Source organism: Pinus tabuliformis, chromosome 9, assembly GCF_031772625.1.
Source record: "Pinus tabuliformis cultivar Carrire ecotype Pingquan chromosome 9, CPIR1, whole genome shotgun sequence".
NCBI lineage: Eukaryota > Viridiplantae > Streptophyta > Pinopsida > Pinales > Pinaceae > Pinus > Pinus tabuliformis.
This window is the reverse complement of record NC_142307.1, coordinates 1,635,656,428-1,635,675,125: the sequence shown is the minus strand read 5'-3', so window position 1 is coordinate 1,635,675,125 and position 18,698 is coordinate 1,635,656,428. Positions and strand designations below refer to the sequence as shown.

The 18,698-nt window shown below is 40.3% G+C and overlaps 2 protein-coding genes across 2 annotated transcripts; one reads left to right on the top strand and one right to left on the bottom strand.

Annotated features, from left to right (window-relative positions):
* Window positions 1–1,034: 1,034 nt before the first annotated feature.
* On the bottom strand, window positions 1,035–1,813 carry LOC149155113 (vacuolar-sorting receptor 4-like). Its single transcript, XM_089445127.1, has 3 exons — window positions 1,404–1,813; window positions 1,255–1,321; window positions 1,035–1,197 (listed from the first exon to the last, which is right to left on the bottom strand). Exons 1-3 carry the CDS (start codon window positions 1,419–1,421, stop codon window positions 1,061–1,063), a joined length of 222 nt encoding a protein of 73 aa, XP_089301253.1. The 5' UTR covers window positions 1,422–1,813; the 3' UTR covers window positions 1,035–1,060.
* Window positions 1,814–10,908: 9,095 nt separating this feature from the next.
* Window positions 10,909–11,310, top strand: LOC149155112 (uncharacterized). Its single transcript, XM_089444318.1, has one exon. The coding sequence runs from the start codon at window positions 10,909–10,911 to the stop codon at window positions 11,308–11,310; it is 402 nt and encodes a 133-aa protein (XP_089300444.1).
* The last annotated feature ends 7,388 nt before the right edge of the window (window positions 11,311–18,698 follow it).

The following is an 18,698-nucleotide window of genomic DNA, read 5'->3' as shown; positions in this document are numbered from 1 at the left end:
CTTTGCCTTTCAACTTGAACGTTCTAAAAGAATACAGATGCCTTTGCCTTAAGCCAAGTCCAACAGATGGAATCAGCCTTTAGCCTTTTCACCTTGAGCCTCACGTTCTTAGAGCAAGCTTCATCGGGCAAGACAATTGAAATGGATGGGATTTCTGTCAAAATTTCATTTAGTAATTACATATAAGAAGGGCACCGTTAACAAGTTGGCTAATTTGCGATCCAGGCTGCCACGCCAATAGCAAAGATTAGAACATTGATATACATTGCAGCGTTGAAATAGCTGCAGATCAAATTAAAATTTTATTCAAACAGGGCTAGATACAGATTTAGATCAATAATTCACTAATGCACATTATAGCTGTATTTTATAGTACAGTATAGCAGAGATTTACAGATGTTTAGAAACTCTAAGCAACCAAACTAGGTGAGTCTGCATGGTGGATAGTGTTTGCCTAGGTAACTTTTATTTGATAGGTTGCATTAGGTTGGGGGCTCCAGACAGGATTCAGATTGCCATCATGTCACTCTACAAGAATCACAGTGCAAAATCACAAAATGAGAGGGTTCACAGAAAGCATTTTTGGCACCACTGAAATAGAACAGGGGTGTTCCCTCTCCCCTCTTCAATTTAGCTTATACACAGATCAACATGAGGATTACCTTCAATCAAATATAGGACCAAATTATGGTCATTGCCTTCTTTTCATATAATTATTCACAGCTTCCAATTTGCTGATGATGTGCGGCCCCTACCAGAGCTTGCAGAAACAACAAGACTTCTTCTTTCATTCTTTTTGTAACAATAAAAGAACTGATAGCCAATATTGACAAAACAAGAGACATAGATGATATAAAATCAGGGAGGGCTTTGCTATGGATGGAACAATACATGACCAACTTATTCCAGTGTACTTCAGCCCTGGTTAACTGGAAAGCTATACTTTATTTCCTACTTTACCTTCAGCTTCAAAAAAAAATGCAAATTAATCAATATAAAACCCTGAATAACATAGCAGTCATATGAATAGATTGTTAAACATAGGATGCAGATGACTGAACTACTTACTTATGCAGGTATCATGGTCTCTAATATACAGAAGGTCACCTTTGCAGCTACAATCATAGCTGCCCCATGTATTTTTGCAACTGCACTCTGAGCACTGGCAAGCTACCTTTTCTTTGCATTCATTTATATCTGAGCAGCAAGTTATTAAAACAAAAAGAGAATTAGTAGGTATCTGCCTCAACATACCTTCACACTTATCAACACCATCTCCCCTAAATCCAGGAGGACACTTGCATCCACTTGTCTGTGTGTCCTGTAGTAGTGGAAAGAGTAAATATTATTTTCCATTGAAGTCTATATGGTTAACTTCCAGTTGAGTAGGATAAGAGCTCTACCAGACAAGCAGAGAACATCTGTCCATCCTGGGTACTATGCCAGCAACCCCCATTATTGATTTTGCACCGTCCTGGCCCGGCAGCTGGTCAAATAGTTATTTGGGAAAAATATTAGATCATTAAAGCATCTCACTCGAAATGGTTATTAGGCAAAAGTAACTAGACACATTACCTGATAACAACAACTAAAGATGATGGAAAAATGATAATTCTCTCGAGCTGAATGAAGGGGAAGGTGAAGAAATGCTTTTAATGTTACAACTTAGCACTGAAGAGACAGATTGATATGTGCTTCACATAAGCTTCAGTAAGAGCACTAACATGTCCTACCACATTGGCTTGTGCTTCACAATCTAATTTTGGCCCTTGTGACCACAAGAACAGCATTTTAACCAGCCAAATTTATTGAAGATAGGATATCTACCTGAGGGTGAACACTACAGAAAGGTTGGGTCTAAATTAGTCACTGCATTAAGTGATTTCAAGCTTGAAATTTGAAATTTGCAGACCTTCAACTCTAAACAAATGTCAAGTTGAACTTTATGCCTAAGTTATTCAAATTCAATTTTTAATAGAAGTAAAAAATCTAATTCAAAAAACCAAACCTACATCCCTAAATTTGTAACAAAATAGTCTTTTTTGAAATATATATATTAAATGCCAGAATGTAATTTTATTATATCTTTATTAATTTTGAAAATTTTATACGTTGAGTTTCTAAAATTTAATGCTGAATTTATTACATGTTTTTCACTGCAAACTTCATGTTATAGTTTTGCGCTGCTGAACTTGGTCTCTGAACTCAAACAAAAACTCAAACCATGTGATATAGGGACCTAATGCATTTGCATTATAGTTGACTTAATGCATAAAAGCTCGCATAATCCTTAACCAACGGAAACATGTAAATGAAGAAAAAATTGCTGAAGATATTTAACAATTTATGTCAGTATTAGTTAATTGGAATCGTGTGGTTGAATGCCAAGAATAAAATAATACTTCTTGGAATCCCAATGCAAGCTAAAAAAACTACAGATCCACAAATATAGACATATTAAGTCATCTTTCTCAAACCATGCCAAACATATTTGAACCATTAGTATTGGGATTATTGGAAAACAACAACTAATCTATTATAAAGAGAAACAGCAAAGAAACGTGATAATCAAGCATACAAGGTGTCCCAGACAGAACCTACAGATCTACAAGTACAGCGATTTTATGTCATCTTGCTCAGATCCTGTTTACCACATTCTAACACTCCTCACTATTAGGATTAATGGAAGAAGCGAACAAAGATGTTATAGAGAGGCAGAGAAGAAGCAAGATAAACAAGCATGTGGACAAATAAGAGAACAAAAAAAACTACAGAAAAATTTCATCCCAAATGGGTAACAGAGGGAGCATACAAAGATACTCAAAAAAGCAATTGATGCATAAATTTGAAAAAAAAAGTCATGCACCCCATCCATAAGAAAAGCACCTATTTAGAATTGCACACCTTATTTCATGTATAAGTTGCATTTTAGTTATATAGGCACTGCTTAAAAACTTAACCCATTGATCAGCAAAATAAGTATTCAAATTTTAGTGCAACACAATTATTTTGTTATTTGGCATAAAAAGACACTCCTTCACTAAACATTTGGAAATTTACTACTAAAAGAAATCTTCTGGAAAAACGGGCAAGCAGGCTTCTTCTACAGAAGCTGCCACAACATTCATGGGACTCACTTTAAGAGCCCTTATTAAAGAAGCTCTGTTCAAGAAGGTCCTAGCCTTCCAACTGTCAATTGACCTTTCAGGAAACTAGCACATTGCCTAGGTAACTTTTATTTGATAGGTTGCATTAGGTTGGGGGCTCTAGACAGGATTCAGATTGCCATCATGTCACTCTACAAGAATCACAGTGCAAAATCACAAAATGCGAGGGTTCACAAAAAGCATTTTTGGCACCACTGAAATAGAACAGGGGTGTTCCCTCTCCCCTCTTCAATTTAGCTTATACACAGATCAGCATGAGGATTACCTTCAGGCAAATATAGGACCAAATTATGGTCATTGCCTTCTTTTCATATAACATATTTGCTTTGAACTCTGCTCCATAATCAAAGGCTTATGGCCCAAACAATTCACCACCATAGATCTTAATATGCAAAATAATAATAACTGTAGAGCCTTAATACAGTAACCTGCGCATTGACAATGCATGTTTTCTTTAACAATCCTATGCTAATAGAATTACCAGTACAATTACACATACACAGATAACATTATCCCTGGGAATAAATCAACAGCTAGAGCTGAAATCGTAACAGTCCAGTGAATATTTTCAGAGAAATGGTAAACCTGTAAGCAATAAACCTAAATACAAGCATAGAAACAAATATTTCAGAAGAAAAGGACTTGGATACAGACGGTCTTGCTTTGAAAGACTACCTGGCCCACAAGGGAAGCACTTCGATACACAGACATAGACAAACCAGACAGAGACCAAAACATGACATAGATATATGTAGTTTTGCTACTAGTTTTAGATAAAACAAAAATATTCAGAAAAGCTATCTATTTGGATGGTGAGTCGACCTGAATGGTACCAAGATAAACATCATTTTCTTTAGAAATTGTGAAATCTAGGTCGGCAAGTATTTTGGCCAAAATGTTGACCTGTCCTTAAGCTTCCTAGTCTGTTTTTGCATCTCATAGATACATAGTGGTATCTCTTACTCAGTTTTTGAGCATTCCACATACATGCTTGTGCCATATAATCTAAAGTACTAATTAAAACCTTCATTTTCTTTAATAATAATTTTACATCGGTTAGAAAATGCACTACAAACAAATTAAATGATACAAGACTGGTCCAAAAAATTGCAAGTGTGAAAAAATACAGGGCTACCAGTAGATTATGTACCGGCCAATTATGAACATAATACAGGAATGAAGGAACATCTGGAAATCGATGTATATCCTCTTCAGATGTAGCTAGAGATCTCTGAAAACAAATGATGTCCCCATCTTCAAGCTGCATGATTGACATCACCACAAATATAGGAAATAATATAGTGAGGGAACCATACTTAGTAACAAACTGCATTGCATGAATTTCGAATAATAAATCCCCTCACTGACCCTTTCCAAAATAAATAGAGATACAATAATGATAAAAAAAGTATTGACAACAATGGTATAAAACTGAACTAACCTGGCTAGATCGAAAAGTAATTCTCTTTTCAATGGGTTCACACATGAAATTTGGTTCAAATTTGATTTCCTACATATTACAACACCCAATGGATAAAAAATTAACCAATGGATCATAGACAACCAACAAACTAGGTGCAACAAGGATCCACAGATACCTTGGAATAAGAATGCTTATAATTAATTTGCCAGCACCACATGACATCGTCACTAGTTAGTGTCACAGTATCCAAAAGCTTTTATTCAATTAGCCTCGTAAAGATCAATTTCCTCATCTGGTGGAAAACCAGCCATGGCATACAGCTTTGTAATAATTTCTATTGGCTTGCCCAGAGCCTTGACAAAAAGCCTCCCAACATACCTGAAAGACAACAACACTTAATCATATAGACCCAATAAAACATCCCACAAGGCATTGTATTGAAAGGCAAAGTGATTTAGAACATTCAAGATAAACAAAAGCTATTACTCGAGCTCTTCTCTCTCTGGATCATACTGTTTGAAAAACAAAAGTATATCATCTTTTGTTTTATCAGGGTGTGGGAGCAGTCGATGATCCTACACATATAAAATTATAAATCATTATCAGGTAACAGTGTCATAATGCCTATCACAACTGGACTGCATATCTTGGCTGCGGAAGCCGCCATTTTTGTCCCGACCTTGAATCCGCCATTTTTGTCCTGATCCTATTCAGGGTATCGAGAATTTCAGCCAAAGTGGTTCCCATCCTTTTGAGGGCATCGAGTATTTCCACAAATAGGTACCAGTGCCATTGTGAAGCTCTGCCATGGCTTCATAATAATAAGCTCTATGTCCCGATCCTATTCAGGGCATCGAGAATTTCAGCCAAAGCCATGCCTTCATAATAATAAGCTCTCGATTGTTTACGCTCTATTATCCCGAATCAGATCCTGCTTGCCAAACTCTGCAGCTACCAATCCTAGGGATATTCGTAATGTAATTTAGCATTAAAAGCAAACAAAGCTATTAAAAAACTAAAAATAAAAACACCTCCATGTGGGCCCTCCCATGAGCGCCACATGCCTCACCTCCTTCTCCGTGGCATAGCATGCAGGGCCTAAACCATGCCACTTAACATTGTATCATGAATACAGGAGGCAAAAGGATAATCCAACTGCCCACTACACATTCTCGGCTTTGTCTCGTCCAGCTACCAACACTCCGGTATGAGCAGATAGATACAGGCAAGATAGGGCTCAGCTGAACGAACTAGGTTGGGCAGAGGGGATTTAAACTCTTGGTTGTTTAACCAACAAAGATGTCATAGCTTCCCAAACAGATGTCAGCACCATTGCTCTTCATGCTACCTTAGCTGCTAGCTCAAATGTTTAGCTGCTGGCTCAAATGTTTAAACTCTTGGCTGTTTAACCATCTAAGCTCCATGCCCTGTTGGTTGTTTAACAGTCTAACCTCCCTTACTGTCAGCCCTTCAGCCCTTCCAATTCAGAGAGACTCGGGACAGATTCCTTCAGCCATAAGCTCCATGCCCTGCAATTTAACTATCTAAGCTCCATCCCCTGTTGCCTATTTAACAGTCTAACCTCCTTGACTGTCAGCCCTAGGATGCAGGAGGATTAAATCCGTAAACCCACAGCATCAGTAGTGGTTTCTCCGGCCAGTCCCAACAATGCCAGCTTCCTTCCCTGTGCCCAGTCCGCATCTCAGCCAGAATCAATTCCAGCATCAATCCCAGCCCATATCCAAACATGCATTCGTACAGCTCCCCATCCATTAGTGAATCAATCCATCAACCCACTAGTCCAAGTGCTAGTCTATTTCCCTGCCCTGCGGCAACGATGAAAGCAGCTGCACAACCAGCAGCAACGGAGGTGTAGGCAGCTTTCACATAGCAAGCAGCAGAACAACATCTGCTTGTCCTTCCTAAGCCCAGCAGTCCAGTGTTAATCTGTTTAGTCTTTGCCAACCCAATCAGTTCAGTTATGAAACAAGGGACGGAGGCCAGCAGAACACCTGCACCACCCCTTCAGCCCTTCCAGTTCAGAGAGACTCGGGACAGATTCCTTCAGCCATAAGCTCCATGCCCTGCAGTTTAACCATCTAAGCTCCATCCCCTGTTGCCTGTTTAACAGTCTAACCTCCCTGACTATCAGCCCTAGGATGCAGGAGGATTAAATCCGTAAACCCGCAGCATTAGTAGTGTTTTCTTCGCCTAGTCCCAACAGTGCCAGCTTCCTTCCCTGTGCCCAGCCCGCATCTCAGCCAGCATCAATTCCAACATCAATCCCAGCCGGTATCCAGACATGCATCCGTACAGCTCCCCATCCATCAGTGAATCAATCCATCAACCCACCAGTCCCAGTGCCAGTCTGTTTCCCCGCCCTGCGGCAACGATGAAAGCAGCTGCACAACCAGCAGCAATGGAAGAGACCACTGCAGAACATTAAAATAACTTCAGTGATGTTGCAGTCCTGCAGACTCATAGCTCATACTGCTCATTCAAATTACCTAGTCCGTTGTGAACAGCTGAGCCACAACTCAGCATTTGAGAGAATCAAAGATCGAAAGAATGGAAGCTAATAGTAGCGTGAGTAATAAGAATAACAGTTTTAGGGTTGGGCAAGTCGAACTGAGGAACTTCTGCCCGGCGGATTTGGAAGACTTGTACGAATGGGCTAGCGATGAAGAAGTGACCAAGTTCATGACGTGGGAAGCTTTTAAATCCAAAGAGAAGCTGAGTGAATTTCTGCTAAAGGTGGTGATTCCTCATCCATGGTTCAAGGCAATATGTTTCAGAGGGAAGCCTATTGGTCACGTCATGCTCAAGCAAGGAACCGGTATTCACAACTGCCGAGCTGAGATGGGGTACGCCATCGCTAGAAGATACTGGGGGATGGGCTTCACCACCGAAGCGGTGACAACAGCACTTAAAATGGGATTCAAAGAATTGCAGGGAGTGAAGAGAATTGAAGCTCTTGTGCTCCCTGAAAACGTGGCGTCGGCAAGAGTGTTGAATCTGCATCCACGAGGCGCGGTAGCACGAGTGTTTCTTGGTCGAGTGGATCCAGTTGAACCAGAACCAGCTGCACTCGAATCTCTTTGAATCAGAAGGGCCTGCTAGTAGGGAAATCGAAGGAGGGAAATAGGCGGGTTGAGTGAAGTAGGCAGAAAGCGAGAGCGAAAGCAGGTACCTGGTCCAGATTAAGCAATTGATCCCGACATCCTTTCAGGTCGACAGCTCAAAATCCGGTCTCAGTCAATTCGGCTCCGCCATGCACGGACAGCTGCAGCACCTGCATGCAGAACACCTGCCTGCCAATACGCCCAAACTAAAACTGCAAATAATTCAAACTGCAAACAATCCAAACTAATGTTAAGTAATGCTAACATTAATATACGAAATCCTCTGACGGTGAGCAATAATAAACACGGCTAAGGAAAATAGCCTAAGCTCCAGCCTCTCCCGCCTCGGGAAGAGGCCAAATAAGATGGCAAACCAGAAGACTTTGGTCATCCTGGCACGGAGCATTTTAAAACTTTGCTCTAACCACCGCATTCACATTGCCTAGGTAACTTTTATTTGATAGGTTGCATTAGGTTGGGGGCTCCAGACAGGATTCAGATTGCCATCATGTCACTCTACAAGAATCACAGTGCAAAATCACAACTCTGCTCTCCATGTCAAACTCCAAAAAAGAGAGAAAGTCTTTAAAAATCTATATATCTCTGGGTACACAATTTCTCTTAGCCTTACCTGCGTGTACGCACCCCAAGTTCACAATACCTGCGTACTTGTACGCTCTGTCTGTAAAGGGGAGGGTGCGTACTCCTGTAAAGGTCAAAAGGCGCAAGTTTCACTCCAAAAAAGTTACTTGTGGTCATTTCTAGAGTATTCTAGAAGCTTGTTTGACGTGTATGGAGCGCCTCCAGATGGTTCATGTATCCCTATGAAAGAGGAACTTATCCCATCAAGAGGGGAGCTATCCCATCCAAAGAGGGGCTTATCCCATTGATGGTGGACCTGAATAACTTCCTCTAGAGCACTATAAATACAGGCATTGGGCCAGAGGGAGGGGAGGTTGAAAGCTGAACATTCCTAAGGGTAGATGCTGCTGGAATTAGGACTCCCTTGTAAAGCTTGAGAGGAGAGATTCCCATCCTTTCCTAGCCTTATTTGAGAGTGGGTGAGCTGATCAAAGTAAAGGAAAACTCTTGCTGGACCCTAGGAGGGACCTGCACAACACCAAGGCTCAGGTTGTAATGGTTTCTTTTGTTTCCACTTAATGCAAATGAACTCATTTTTCTCAATAGATTGTTATTCATGATTTGTTTCATATACTCCTTGGTTTGTATGATGGATATGTGTTATTTTATAAGTTTATCAGGTGCTATTTAATCTTTTGGCTTGTTAGTGAATGCAGGTTTGGAAGAAAAGGAGGAGCTCATCCGGATCGGCGAGGCTGGACTACTACAAAGCGTTGGACTAAAGGTATGTTACAATCACCTGATTACTTGTATTCTAAATGCATGTTTAGAGAAAGGTAGTGTTTATTTGTCTTGTTTGTCACTAGAAAGCCTTTGCTTCTAGGGAGGTCGGTTTTGTCCGCATTATCGACTCTTTCCGCATGACACCTCCCATGAGCGCCACATGCCTCACCTCCTTCTCCATGGCATAGCATGCAGGGCCTAAACCATGCCACTTAACATTGTATCATGAATACAGGAGGCAAAAGGATAATCCAACTGCCCACTGCACATTCTCGGCTTTGTCTCATCCAGCTACCAACACTCCCGTATGAGCAGGTAGATATAGGTAAGATAGGGCTCAGCTGAACGAACTAGGTTGTGCAGAGGGGATTTAAACTCTTGGTTGTTTAACCAACAAAGATGTCATAGCTTCCCAAACAGATGTCATCACCATTGCTATTCATGCTACCTTAGCTACTGGCTCAAATGTTTAGCTGCTGGCTCAAATGCTTAAACTCTTGGTTGTTTAACTGTCTAAGCTCCATGCCCTGTTAGCTATTTAACAGTCTAACCTCCCTTACTGTCAGCCCTTCAGCCCTTCCAGTTCAGAGAGACTCGGGACAGATTCCTTCAGCCATAAGCTCCATGCCCTGTAGTTTAACCGTCTAAGCTCCATCCCCTGTTGCCTGTTTAACAGTCTAACCTCCCTAACTGTCAGCCCTAGGATGCAGGAGGATTAAATCCGTTTTCCTGCAGCATCAGTAGTGGTTTCACGCAGCATCAGTAGTGGTTTCTCCGACCAGTCCCAACAGTGCTAGCGTCCTTCCCTGTGCCCAGCCCGCATCTTAGCCAGCATCAATTCCAACATCAATCCCAGCCGGTATCCAAACATGCATCCGTACAGCTCCCCATCCATCAGTGAATCAATCCATCAACCCACCAGTCCGAGTGTCAGTCTGTTTCCCCGCCCTGCGTCAACGATGAAAGCAGCTGCACAACCAGCAGCAACGGAGGTGTAGGCAGCTTTCACATAGCAAGCAGCAGAACAACATCTGCTTGTCCTTCCTAAGCCCAGCAGTCTAGTGTTAACATGTTCAGTCTTTGCCAACCCAATCAGTTCAGTTAGGAAACAAGGGAGGGAGGCCAGCAGAACACCTGCACCACCCCTTCTACCCTTCCAGTTCAGAGAGACTCTGGACAGATTCCTTCAGCCATAAGCTCCATGCCTTGCAGTTTAACCGTCTAAGCTCCATCCCCTATTGCCTGTTTAACAGCCTAACCTCCCTCACTGTCAGCCCTAGGATGTAGGAGGATTAAATCCGTAAACCCACAGCATCAGTAGTGGTTTCCCGCAGCATTAGTAGTGGTTTCTCCGGCCAGTCCCAACAGTGCCAGCTTCCTTCCCTATGCCCAGCCCACATCTCAGCCAGCATCAATTCCAACATCAATCCGAGCCGGTATCCAGACATACATCCGTACGGCTCCCCATCCATCAGTGAATCAATCCATCAACCCACCAGTCCCAGTGCCAGTCTGTTTCCCTGCCCTGCGGCAACGATGAAAGCAGCTGCACAACCAATAGCAACGGAAGAGACCACTGCAGAACATTAAAATAACTTCAGTGATGTTGTAGTCCTGCAGACTCATAGCTCATACTGCTCATTCAAATTACCTAGTCCGTTGTGAACAGCTGAGCCACAACTGAGCATTTGAGAGAGTCGAAGATCGAAAGAATGGAAGCTAACAGTAGCGTGACATTTTTAGGGTTGGGCAAGTCGAATTGAGGAACTTCTGCCCGGCAGACTTGGAAGACTTGTACGAATGGGCTAGTGACGAAGAAGTGACCAAGTTCATGACATGGGAAGCTTTTAAATCCAAGGAGAAACTCAGGGAGTTTCTGCTGAAGGTGGTGATTCCTCATCCATGGTTCAAGGCTATATGTTTCAGAGGGAAGCCTATTGGTCACGTCATGCTCAAGCAAGGAACCGGTATTCACAACTGCCGAGCTGAGATGGGGTACGCGATCGCCAGAAGATACTGGGGGATGGGCTTCGCCACCGAAGCCGTGACTACAACACTGAAAACAGGATTCAGAGAATTCCAGGGAATCAAGGGAATTGAAGCCCTTGTGCTCCCTGAAAACATGGCGTCGGCAAGAGTGCTGAATCTGCATCCACAAGGCGCGGTAGCACGAGTGTTTCTTGGTCGAGTGGATCCAGTTGAACCAGAACCAGCTGCACTCGAATCTCTTTGAATCAGAAGGGCCTGCTGGTAAGGCAATCGAAGGAGGGAAATAGGAGGGTTGAGTGAAGCAGGTAGAAAGCGAGAGCGAAAGCGAGTACCTGGTTCAGATTAAGCAATTGATCTCGGTATCCTTTCAGGTTGACAACTCAAAATCCGGTCTCAGTCAATTTGGCTCCGCCATGCACGGACAGCTGCAGCACCTACATGCAGAACACCTGCCTGCCAATACACCCAAACTAAAACTGCAAATAATTCAAACCGCAAAAAATCCAAACTAATATTAAGTAATGCTAACATTAATATACGAAATCCTCTGACGGTGAGCAATAATAAACACGGCTAAGGAAAATAGCCTAAGCTCCGGCCTCTCCCGCCTCGGGAAGAGGCCAAATAAGATGGCAAACCAGAAGACTTTGGTCATCCTGACACAGAGCATTTTAAAACTTTTCTCTAACCACCGCATTCTCCGAAATAGCCCTTCAAATTAATGCTAAATCAACCCATTCAGATTACTATAGTCCCTGGCCATTGCCAGATGACAGGGACTGATAATGATATGGTTGGTATGACATGTGTTAAATAAATATAAGTATTATTTTTTTATGGGTTATTAATATTATACTAATTTTTATATTTTCTATAATATTAATTTTTATATTTTTTATAATATAATGGAAAGTTTCATTTTTGTAATTAACTTATTTTATTTTTCATTTATTGTGTGATGCATTTAGAATTATAAGACTTTATTCAGATAAGTTGATACTTGAAACTTTATCTAGATAAGTTGGTACTTGAAACCATTAAAAGTTAATACATATAGATTTGTTAGACTTTGGTGAAAATGCTAATGCTCTCACTATAAGAGGGAAAGGAGTTTGTAGAGCCAATAATAACCAATTGATATAGTATTATGGCTGGCTTAGCTACACTTCAGAGACTATGTTAAGTTTTTCTAATTAAAATTCACATTTCAGATATTTTTTTATATGGTAAGATTAACTTTATTAATATTAAAAATAAATTTTATGGCTACCACTTATACAAATATCACTAATACGATAAAGTGAATTTTGAACATATATATATGTTTTGGTATATTTTTAATAAATATTGGAAAAAAATATAATAGTAATATATTATATTTTATTCATATTTCTTTTATTTTAATTTTTTTTTTTTCTTCTATTTTTCTATTATTATCCTATACTCTTTGTAAAATAATAAAATGGAAAAATAATCCTATACTCTTTGTAAAATAATAAAATGGAAAATAATTTTAGTAATATTTTATGACATTAGTAGAAATTATTTCAATTTATGAAATTTTTGTATGTAAATGTGGTTAATCACACAATGAGAACATATTTAAAATTATTATAATCTAAAAAATTAATTTAAAATTTTCAAAATTCTACTTTTTAATACTTAGTAGAGATCACTCTTAAATTTTCGTTTTAATATATAAGTAAATAATAATGTTTAGCCCCTCAAAATAATCTATCAAAGTAAATATATATTATAAATATATATTTACCAAAACATACCACAACATGTTACAAACTGCTCCATATGCAAATAGACCTTGATAATGTAATGAGCTAATTTATATGGGTTTTATGATGACAAGACAGAAAAAAAGTGTAAAAGTTATTTAATTTATATAGTTATAATCAGTAGGGAGAATGTAAAAATTAAATACAATAAAACAGAGCCAGCCATTTATATGAGTGGGCTAATACGGCGGGTGGTGTGGTGGTGTTGAACTTGAGTACAGAATTCTAGCCAGAGAGGGATTCCGTGGTAACAACTGCACAAACTTGAGCAAATCTGAAGATGCCCGTTCCTCCGATTACGGCATACTCGGGCCGTCGCTGATAGAACCGGTATGTTCCGTGAAGTTCGAAGGTGCTTCCCCTATACTACATATTATGAAAGATTCGTGTGAAAAACATTAAAAAATCACGCCCAGTGTCAAGGTTCCTTGCGCTCAACCTACAATATTGAACAATTACCTGCCAATTATTACCTAATTATTACTTTTTGAGCAACTCCATGAAAATTCTCACGTAATTACCCTTTTTTTTAAATTATAATCCATTTTGAATATTTAAATAAATTTAGTGCTTAGTTCTAAAAATTAACTTACTTAGTTGAGTTCTCCTCACTAGAACACTTCCTAAACCCAAAGTCATTTTTCAATTACTTAAAAAGGAAAAATAAAGTCAATGATTCAAAATTTTGGACTTTAAAAATGTTTTGGATAAGGTTCCTAGAAACAACCTATGGAATAGATTAGAAGAGCTAAAGGTTCCTTTTGAGTTGAGCGCTGCCGCTATAAGGTTATACGATGATGTAATTGCCAAGTTAAAGAGCAATGAGGGGTGGCCAAAAGATATTAAGTATAATATCGGAGTTAAACAAGGTTTCCCCCTCTCTCCTACCCTATTTGGCATTTACATCAACAAGCTAGAAGGTTGTTTAGAGGACGCAGGATGTGCTGGCACGATCTTAGCTGGGATAGTCATCATCCTTTTTACGCTGGTGATATTTATTCCTTATGATTGATGGATTTTCACCTAGTCCTAAGGATGAACCACATTAGCTCGTTCGAAACAATTGCATAACTAAAAAGTACTTTTCGCGCACCGCTGTGATCATACGCTAGCCACGATTTAGGACATCCTCTTTATTGCACACTGGTTTTTTTTTTTTTTTTTGTAAGGTTAGGCATTCTTCATTCTGGAAAACAGCAAAATTACATCATACTAGAGTTCGGGTGGCAGGTCTGCCCGAAGGAAACCAGACCGCCACCTTTTGGCCTTAAAGCCTGACCAAAATTTAAAAATGTTTAGTTCCTTCTTCCTATCGTAACCATTGTTCTACTTATTAAAATCGAGGCTAACTACAATAACATAATACGGTGCCCAGATACAGTTTGGATTCATCACAAAATACAGTAGAGAAGACAACACACGACTAATCTTCATCCGAAAAATTAACTGGGGCAGGCTTAGAGTCGTTAGCGCCCGGCTTCAGGATCTTCTGCTCAATGGCCCATTTGAGTTCCAGCATCATTTGCTCCATGTCCTTTAGCAACAGGTGGTTTCTGGAAACCTGGACTTGGACAGCCGCAAGCTCTTTTAGGAGAATGTTCATTATGGAGGCCGATTCTTCCGTCAGTTGGTGTTTGAGGAGTTCTTCAGCTTGTTTGCGCTCTTTATCCTCCTCTTCGCGAACAGCCTCGTTAACCTCCATAGCCCTGCTGACCACATGCTTCATGATCCAATAGAATTGTAACGTTCTATTGAATAGCGTGTTCCTGCCTCTGGTGGTGCTAGGGTCCGTGATTACTTCCCAGTCCTCACGGGGGATCTCTTGGTTCGCGCTGATTTCCCTCAGCTCGCGCTCCCATTCATGGATAAGAGAGCGGACCTCGGGAGAAATGTCGGTCATGTAACCATCAATCAGGTGAAGGAGTTTGTCGAGGTCGGGCTTCCTGCCCCTTTTGTTCGATTGACTACTGGTGCCAACATCCCTCTTCTTATCAGAACTGGTCTTTCTTGGAGCCATCTTTCCTCTGCCTTGGGGCTTGGGAATTAAGGAAGCTTTTCAACCTGTCACAGCAGAAAACCATAGGTCAGTGCGAGAGAGATGGAACACAATCGAGGTATGTTCCATTGTAACGACAAACTCAGCATGAATGGACGCCTAGGTCCTTGGAGCAATTCCATTATGGGCACGGCGACTGAAGACCCACCACTATCTCACAGGATCCCGGAGAACCCCCCGACCGGCGAAGCGGCGAAACCTGATGGCCTTGGCCAGCAGAAGGGAGAAGTAGAAGAGGAGCCAGCCACGTAAGAAGGCCAGAGAGTAGAAAAGACTAGGGGTGTGAGGACCCTCCAGAAGCGTGACGAAGCCTGGCGAAGCCCCCCACACAGCCTGACTCTCAGAGCAAGACGCGAAACTAGCATAAATCAAAACATTCCCATCACGGGGGTGGGAAAGGAGAAACCAAAAGGAACCCAGGGGGGCCTTATCGTTGCAGCAGCAGGGAGTCTGCACGCAAGGCCAGAGCATATCCGGCCAGACCAAGAGAACAGAGAAACAACCATGCATGTATGAAGGACGAGGACTGTAGGAAACATACCACCTTTTTTTGCCGAGGCCGAGGAGGAGGGCTGGTCGCATAGGTGAGCAGGCGTCTTTCCGTTCTTTTTCATCATTCTTACCAAGCTGAATGAGCCTGCCATCTGTTTCCTCGGCTTATTAATTTGTTGTCGTGTCGAACGGGCCCATTTAATTTTCCGTCACGCATTCCGGCTTCCCCATCTCGGGAAGTGGCGTGACTTGACCTTTCCACTTTATCCTTCATTATTCCAACCTCCGTCCAGCTTCTCTTGCCGTAGCCTTCCTTTACTCCTGGTGCCACTTGTCGTCCTTCCTCTGTCCATTATCCCGAATTTCGGAGCTGGCTCTAGATCATTCCTTAATGCTGTCTCAGCTCGCACGTCCCCTCCGTTCATTCGGCCATTCTTGCCATGCCCCGTCACCTGCCCAACTTGTGCCTGCCTTTCTCCTCTGCCTTTTCCCACGGATGAGCTGTCCGATCACCCTTCTTACGTTGATGATATTTATTCCTTATGATTGATGGATTTTTCACCTAGTCCTGAGAATGAACCACATTAGCTCGTTCGAAACAATTGCATAATTAAAAAATACTTTTCGCGCACCGCTGTGATCATACGCTAGCCACGATTTAGGACATCCTCTTTATTGCACACTCGTTTTATTATGTCACTTTAGGTGACATTTAGGGATCAATTGGAATTATGGTTTGGCCCGTACAAAGGAAAATTTTGCAATTTATAAAGTGAACTTTAGTTTTATTATAAATTTTTTGGCTAGCGTCACCGCGTTGCCGCATGCCCGACTCCAATGGCCGAGGGATGATGCTGACACATTGAAGAATCACATACAATATTGAAACTAAATTGGACACCCGCACAGTGAAGAATCATGCAGGTGATTTATGGTTTGAAAATATTGAAATTAAATTCATGTAGGGTCAGATGGAAATTTGAATGTGACGCGTCATAAAGAGATGACATTATGTTGGTGTGCGAGAGATCTGTGATATCTTTGGTGCTAGTGGTTTAACGATGTCTAAGAACCATTGGATTTCTCTTGCACATTGAAGGTTTTTATTTTCACATTTGTATCAACCCACATTGTCCTTAAAGGTAATTCGTGACTCATATGAATTGATTATACATTGACCAATCCATTGACGTCCACATTTTTTCATGTTAAGAAAGATTTGTATTAATTTTCTAAGTGTGCAAAGTATTTCACTGCAACCTCATCTTGCTGGGATATTTATTGTGTAGGGAATTATGTCTTTGTGTTAATTTATTAAACCTTGAGTAATCAAAGTATTTTGGTTTGATTTACGACACCATTTTCTATGAAACAAGCTTACCGTATTAAGGGTTCACCGAACCGTCCAAAAACCCAACACTACCATCAAGGTTGTCACATCGCTACAACCTAGACAAGTTGGAGAAGATGAGGTGTCAGCCATTGGTGCCATTGGATCTAAGGTTCGAAAATTGATGGCGGGTGAAGAGGGCAGGTTGTTATGGAAACTACCCTACCTCCTCTCACCCTTTGTCACTCATTCTTCTCTGTTTCTCCTCACGGCAGGAGCTTTAAAATTTCCCTCCACACAACTTTCTCTATTGCTATTAGCATTACTACTGGCCTCTGGAACCCCCTTGTATAAAAATGGTAAGAAACTATTGACCCTCACTTTCGTGGTTAGCTGCACATAGTCAGGGATTACTTATTGTTACCACTTAACTCATTTGATTTTCTCTTTTTTTTTTTTCTTCTTTCACCATTTGATGGCTGAAGGTGGCGATGACTTGCTACAGAGGTCCTTGAGAGGAAAGGGATCAAGATCTATTTATTTCCTCGCAACTATGATTTTTTTTCGAGTTACAGATAGTGGTAAGTGGTTCTACTAACCCTCGCCCTAGCCCATAAATTCTGTATGGGTATTTTTGCTCCTAAAAATTTAATAGAGTTTTAAATTTGTTTAGAGATTTAGGAGATGGCATGTTCCATTTCGTACAGGTAAATTTATTTGTTTGGTGAAGCCAACTTTGTAAATGGTTTTACTAGGAGGTTCTTACTCTAACTTCCTTTATTTTGGTTGTCACTAATGTAAGTACTACTTTATCTGTGGACCTGCTGTAGTTGAGGGTTTCTCGTGCATCTAAGTTCCTTAATTAATTTCCTATATTTTCTTCCTTAGGAAAATTTTTGGTTCATAACCCTTATTTGAGTGCAGCTGGGGTTTCAGTTTATAAACCCCTTCACAATTTTGTTGTTGATTTTATTTAGAGCTCAGGGTTGCACCTCCAACAAACTCTTTTAACATTTCTCTCTGAGTAGATGAATTGTAATGTCACTTACATCTAATGCATTACAAGTTTCTTGACTGGTTCTCATGTTCTTTTGCGATGTGAGGATTTCAACAAAGTTTGTTAATGTCAGTTAACCATTGCAAGTTTGTTTGAAGAAACAGTGTTAGAAAATTTTAATAATTCCCATAAGACTTATGGGCCGAATTGCGATTTTTTTCATAAATTGTTCCTCATAAAGAAAGGCCCAAACTGGTTGTTTTTTTTTATAGGTGGTCATCAATTATGACTCTAATACCACTATCAATCTTTCTGGAATGCAGAAATTTTTTCTTTATCTATCTTTTTCTATGATCCTGTGATGTATATATTAAGAAATTATTTCCGGTTTACACAAATATCAATTAGTCAAGGAAATTTAGCTTGTAACTTGGATTCAAACATAAATGTTACCTTTGTCACATAATTTTATATTCAATTTCAGAACTCGTTCTTTGACAGATCTTAAATATTCTTCTATCTTTGTTGTGCTTGTAAATTTATAGATGTGAATCTTTCTCATACTGTCGGGACCAGTTAATTATTTGTGTTCACCGCGGTTTTCATTTTCATTAATTTTTTATCACATTTATTTTTAAGCTTTCTTGTTGTGAAATTACTAGGTTCGGACCTCGGAGTGTGTCTCAGTATAGTATCTAGGTGTATTTCCAGAGTGTATGAGAATGCCATTTATATAAATAATGACAAGAAACCAATGCGAATAAAATAAATCAGGAGATAAATAACACTAAAACACCCAGCTACAGAAGAGAAAAATAACGACAAAATACCAAGATGGGAACAAATAATTCCACATAGATAATGACAAAGCACCGAAGAAGGATGAAATAGATCCAAAGGGTTTATCAATTTTTTTGGTTAATAACGTTGTGTTACTTGTTTGGTTGATGTCTCGTATGCATTTAAA

Excerpts from the sequence above, each read along its gene's own strand:
- LOC149155112 (XM_089444318.1), top strand. The coding sequence starts at position 10,909 with ATGACATGGGAAGCTTTTAAATCCAAGGAGAAACTCAGGGAGTTTCTG.
- LOC149155113 (XM_089445127.1), bottom strand. Across the intron at positions 1,198-1,254 it reads TGGTGTTGATAAGTGTGAAG|ATATAAATGAATGCAAAGAA; the intron begins GTATGTTGAGGC and ends CTTGCTGCTCAG.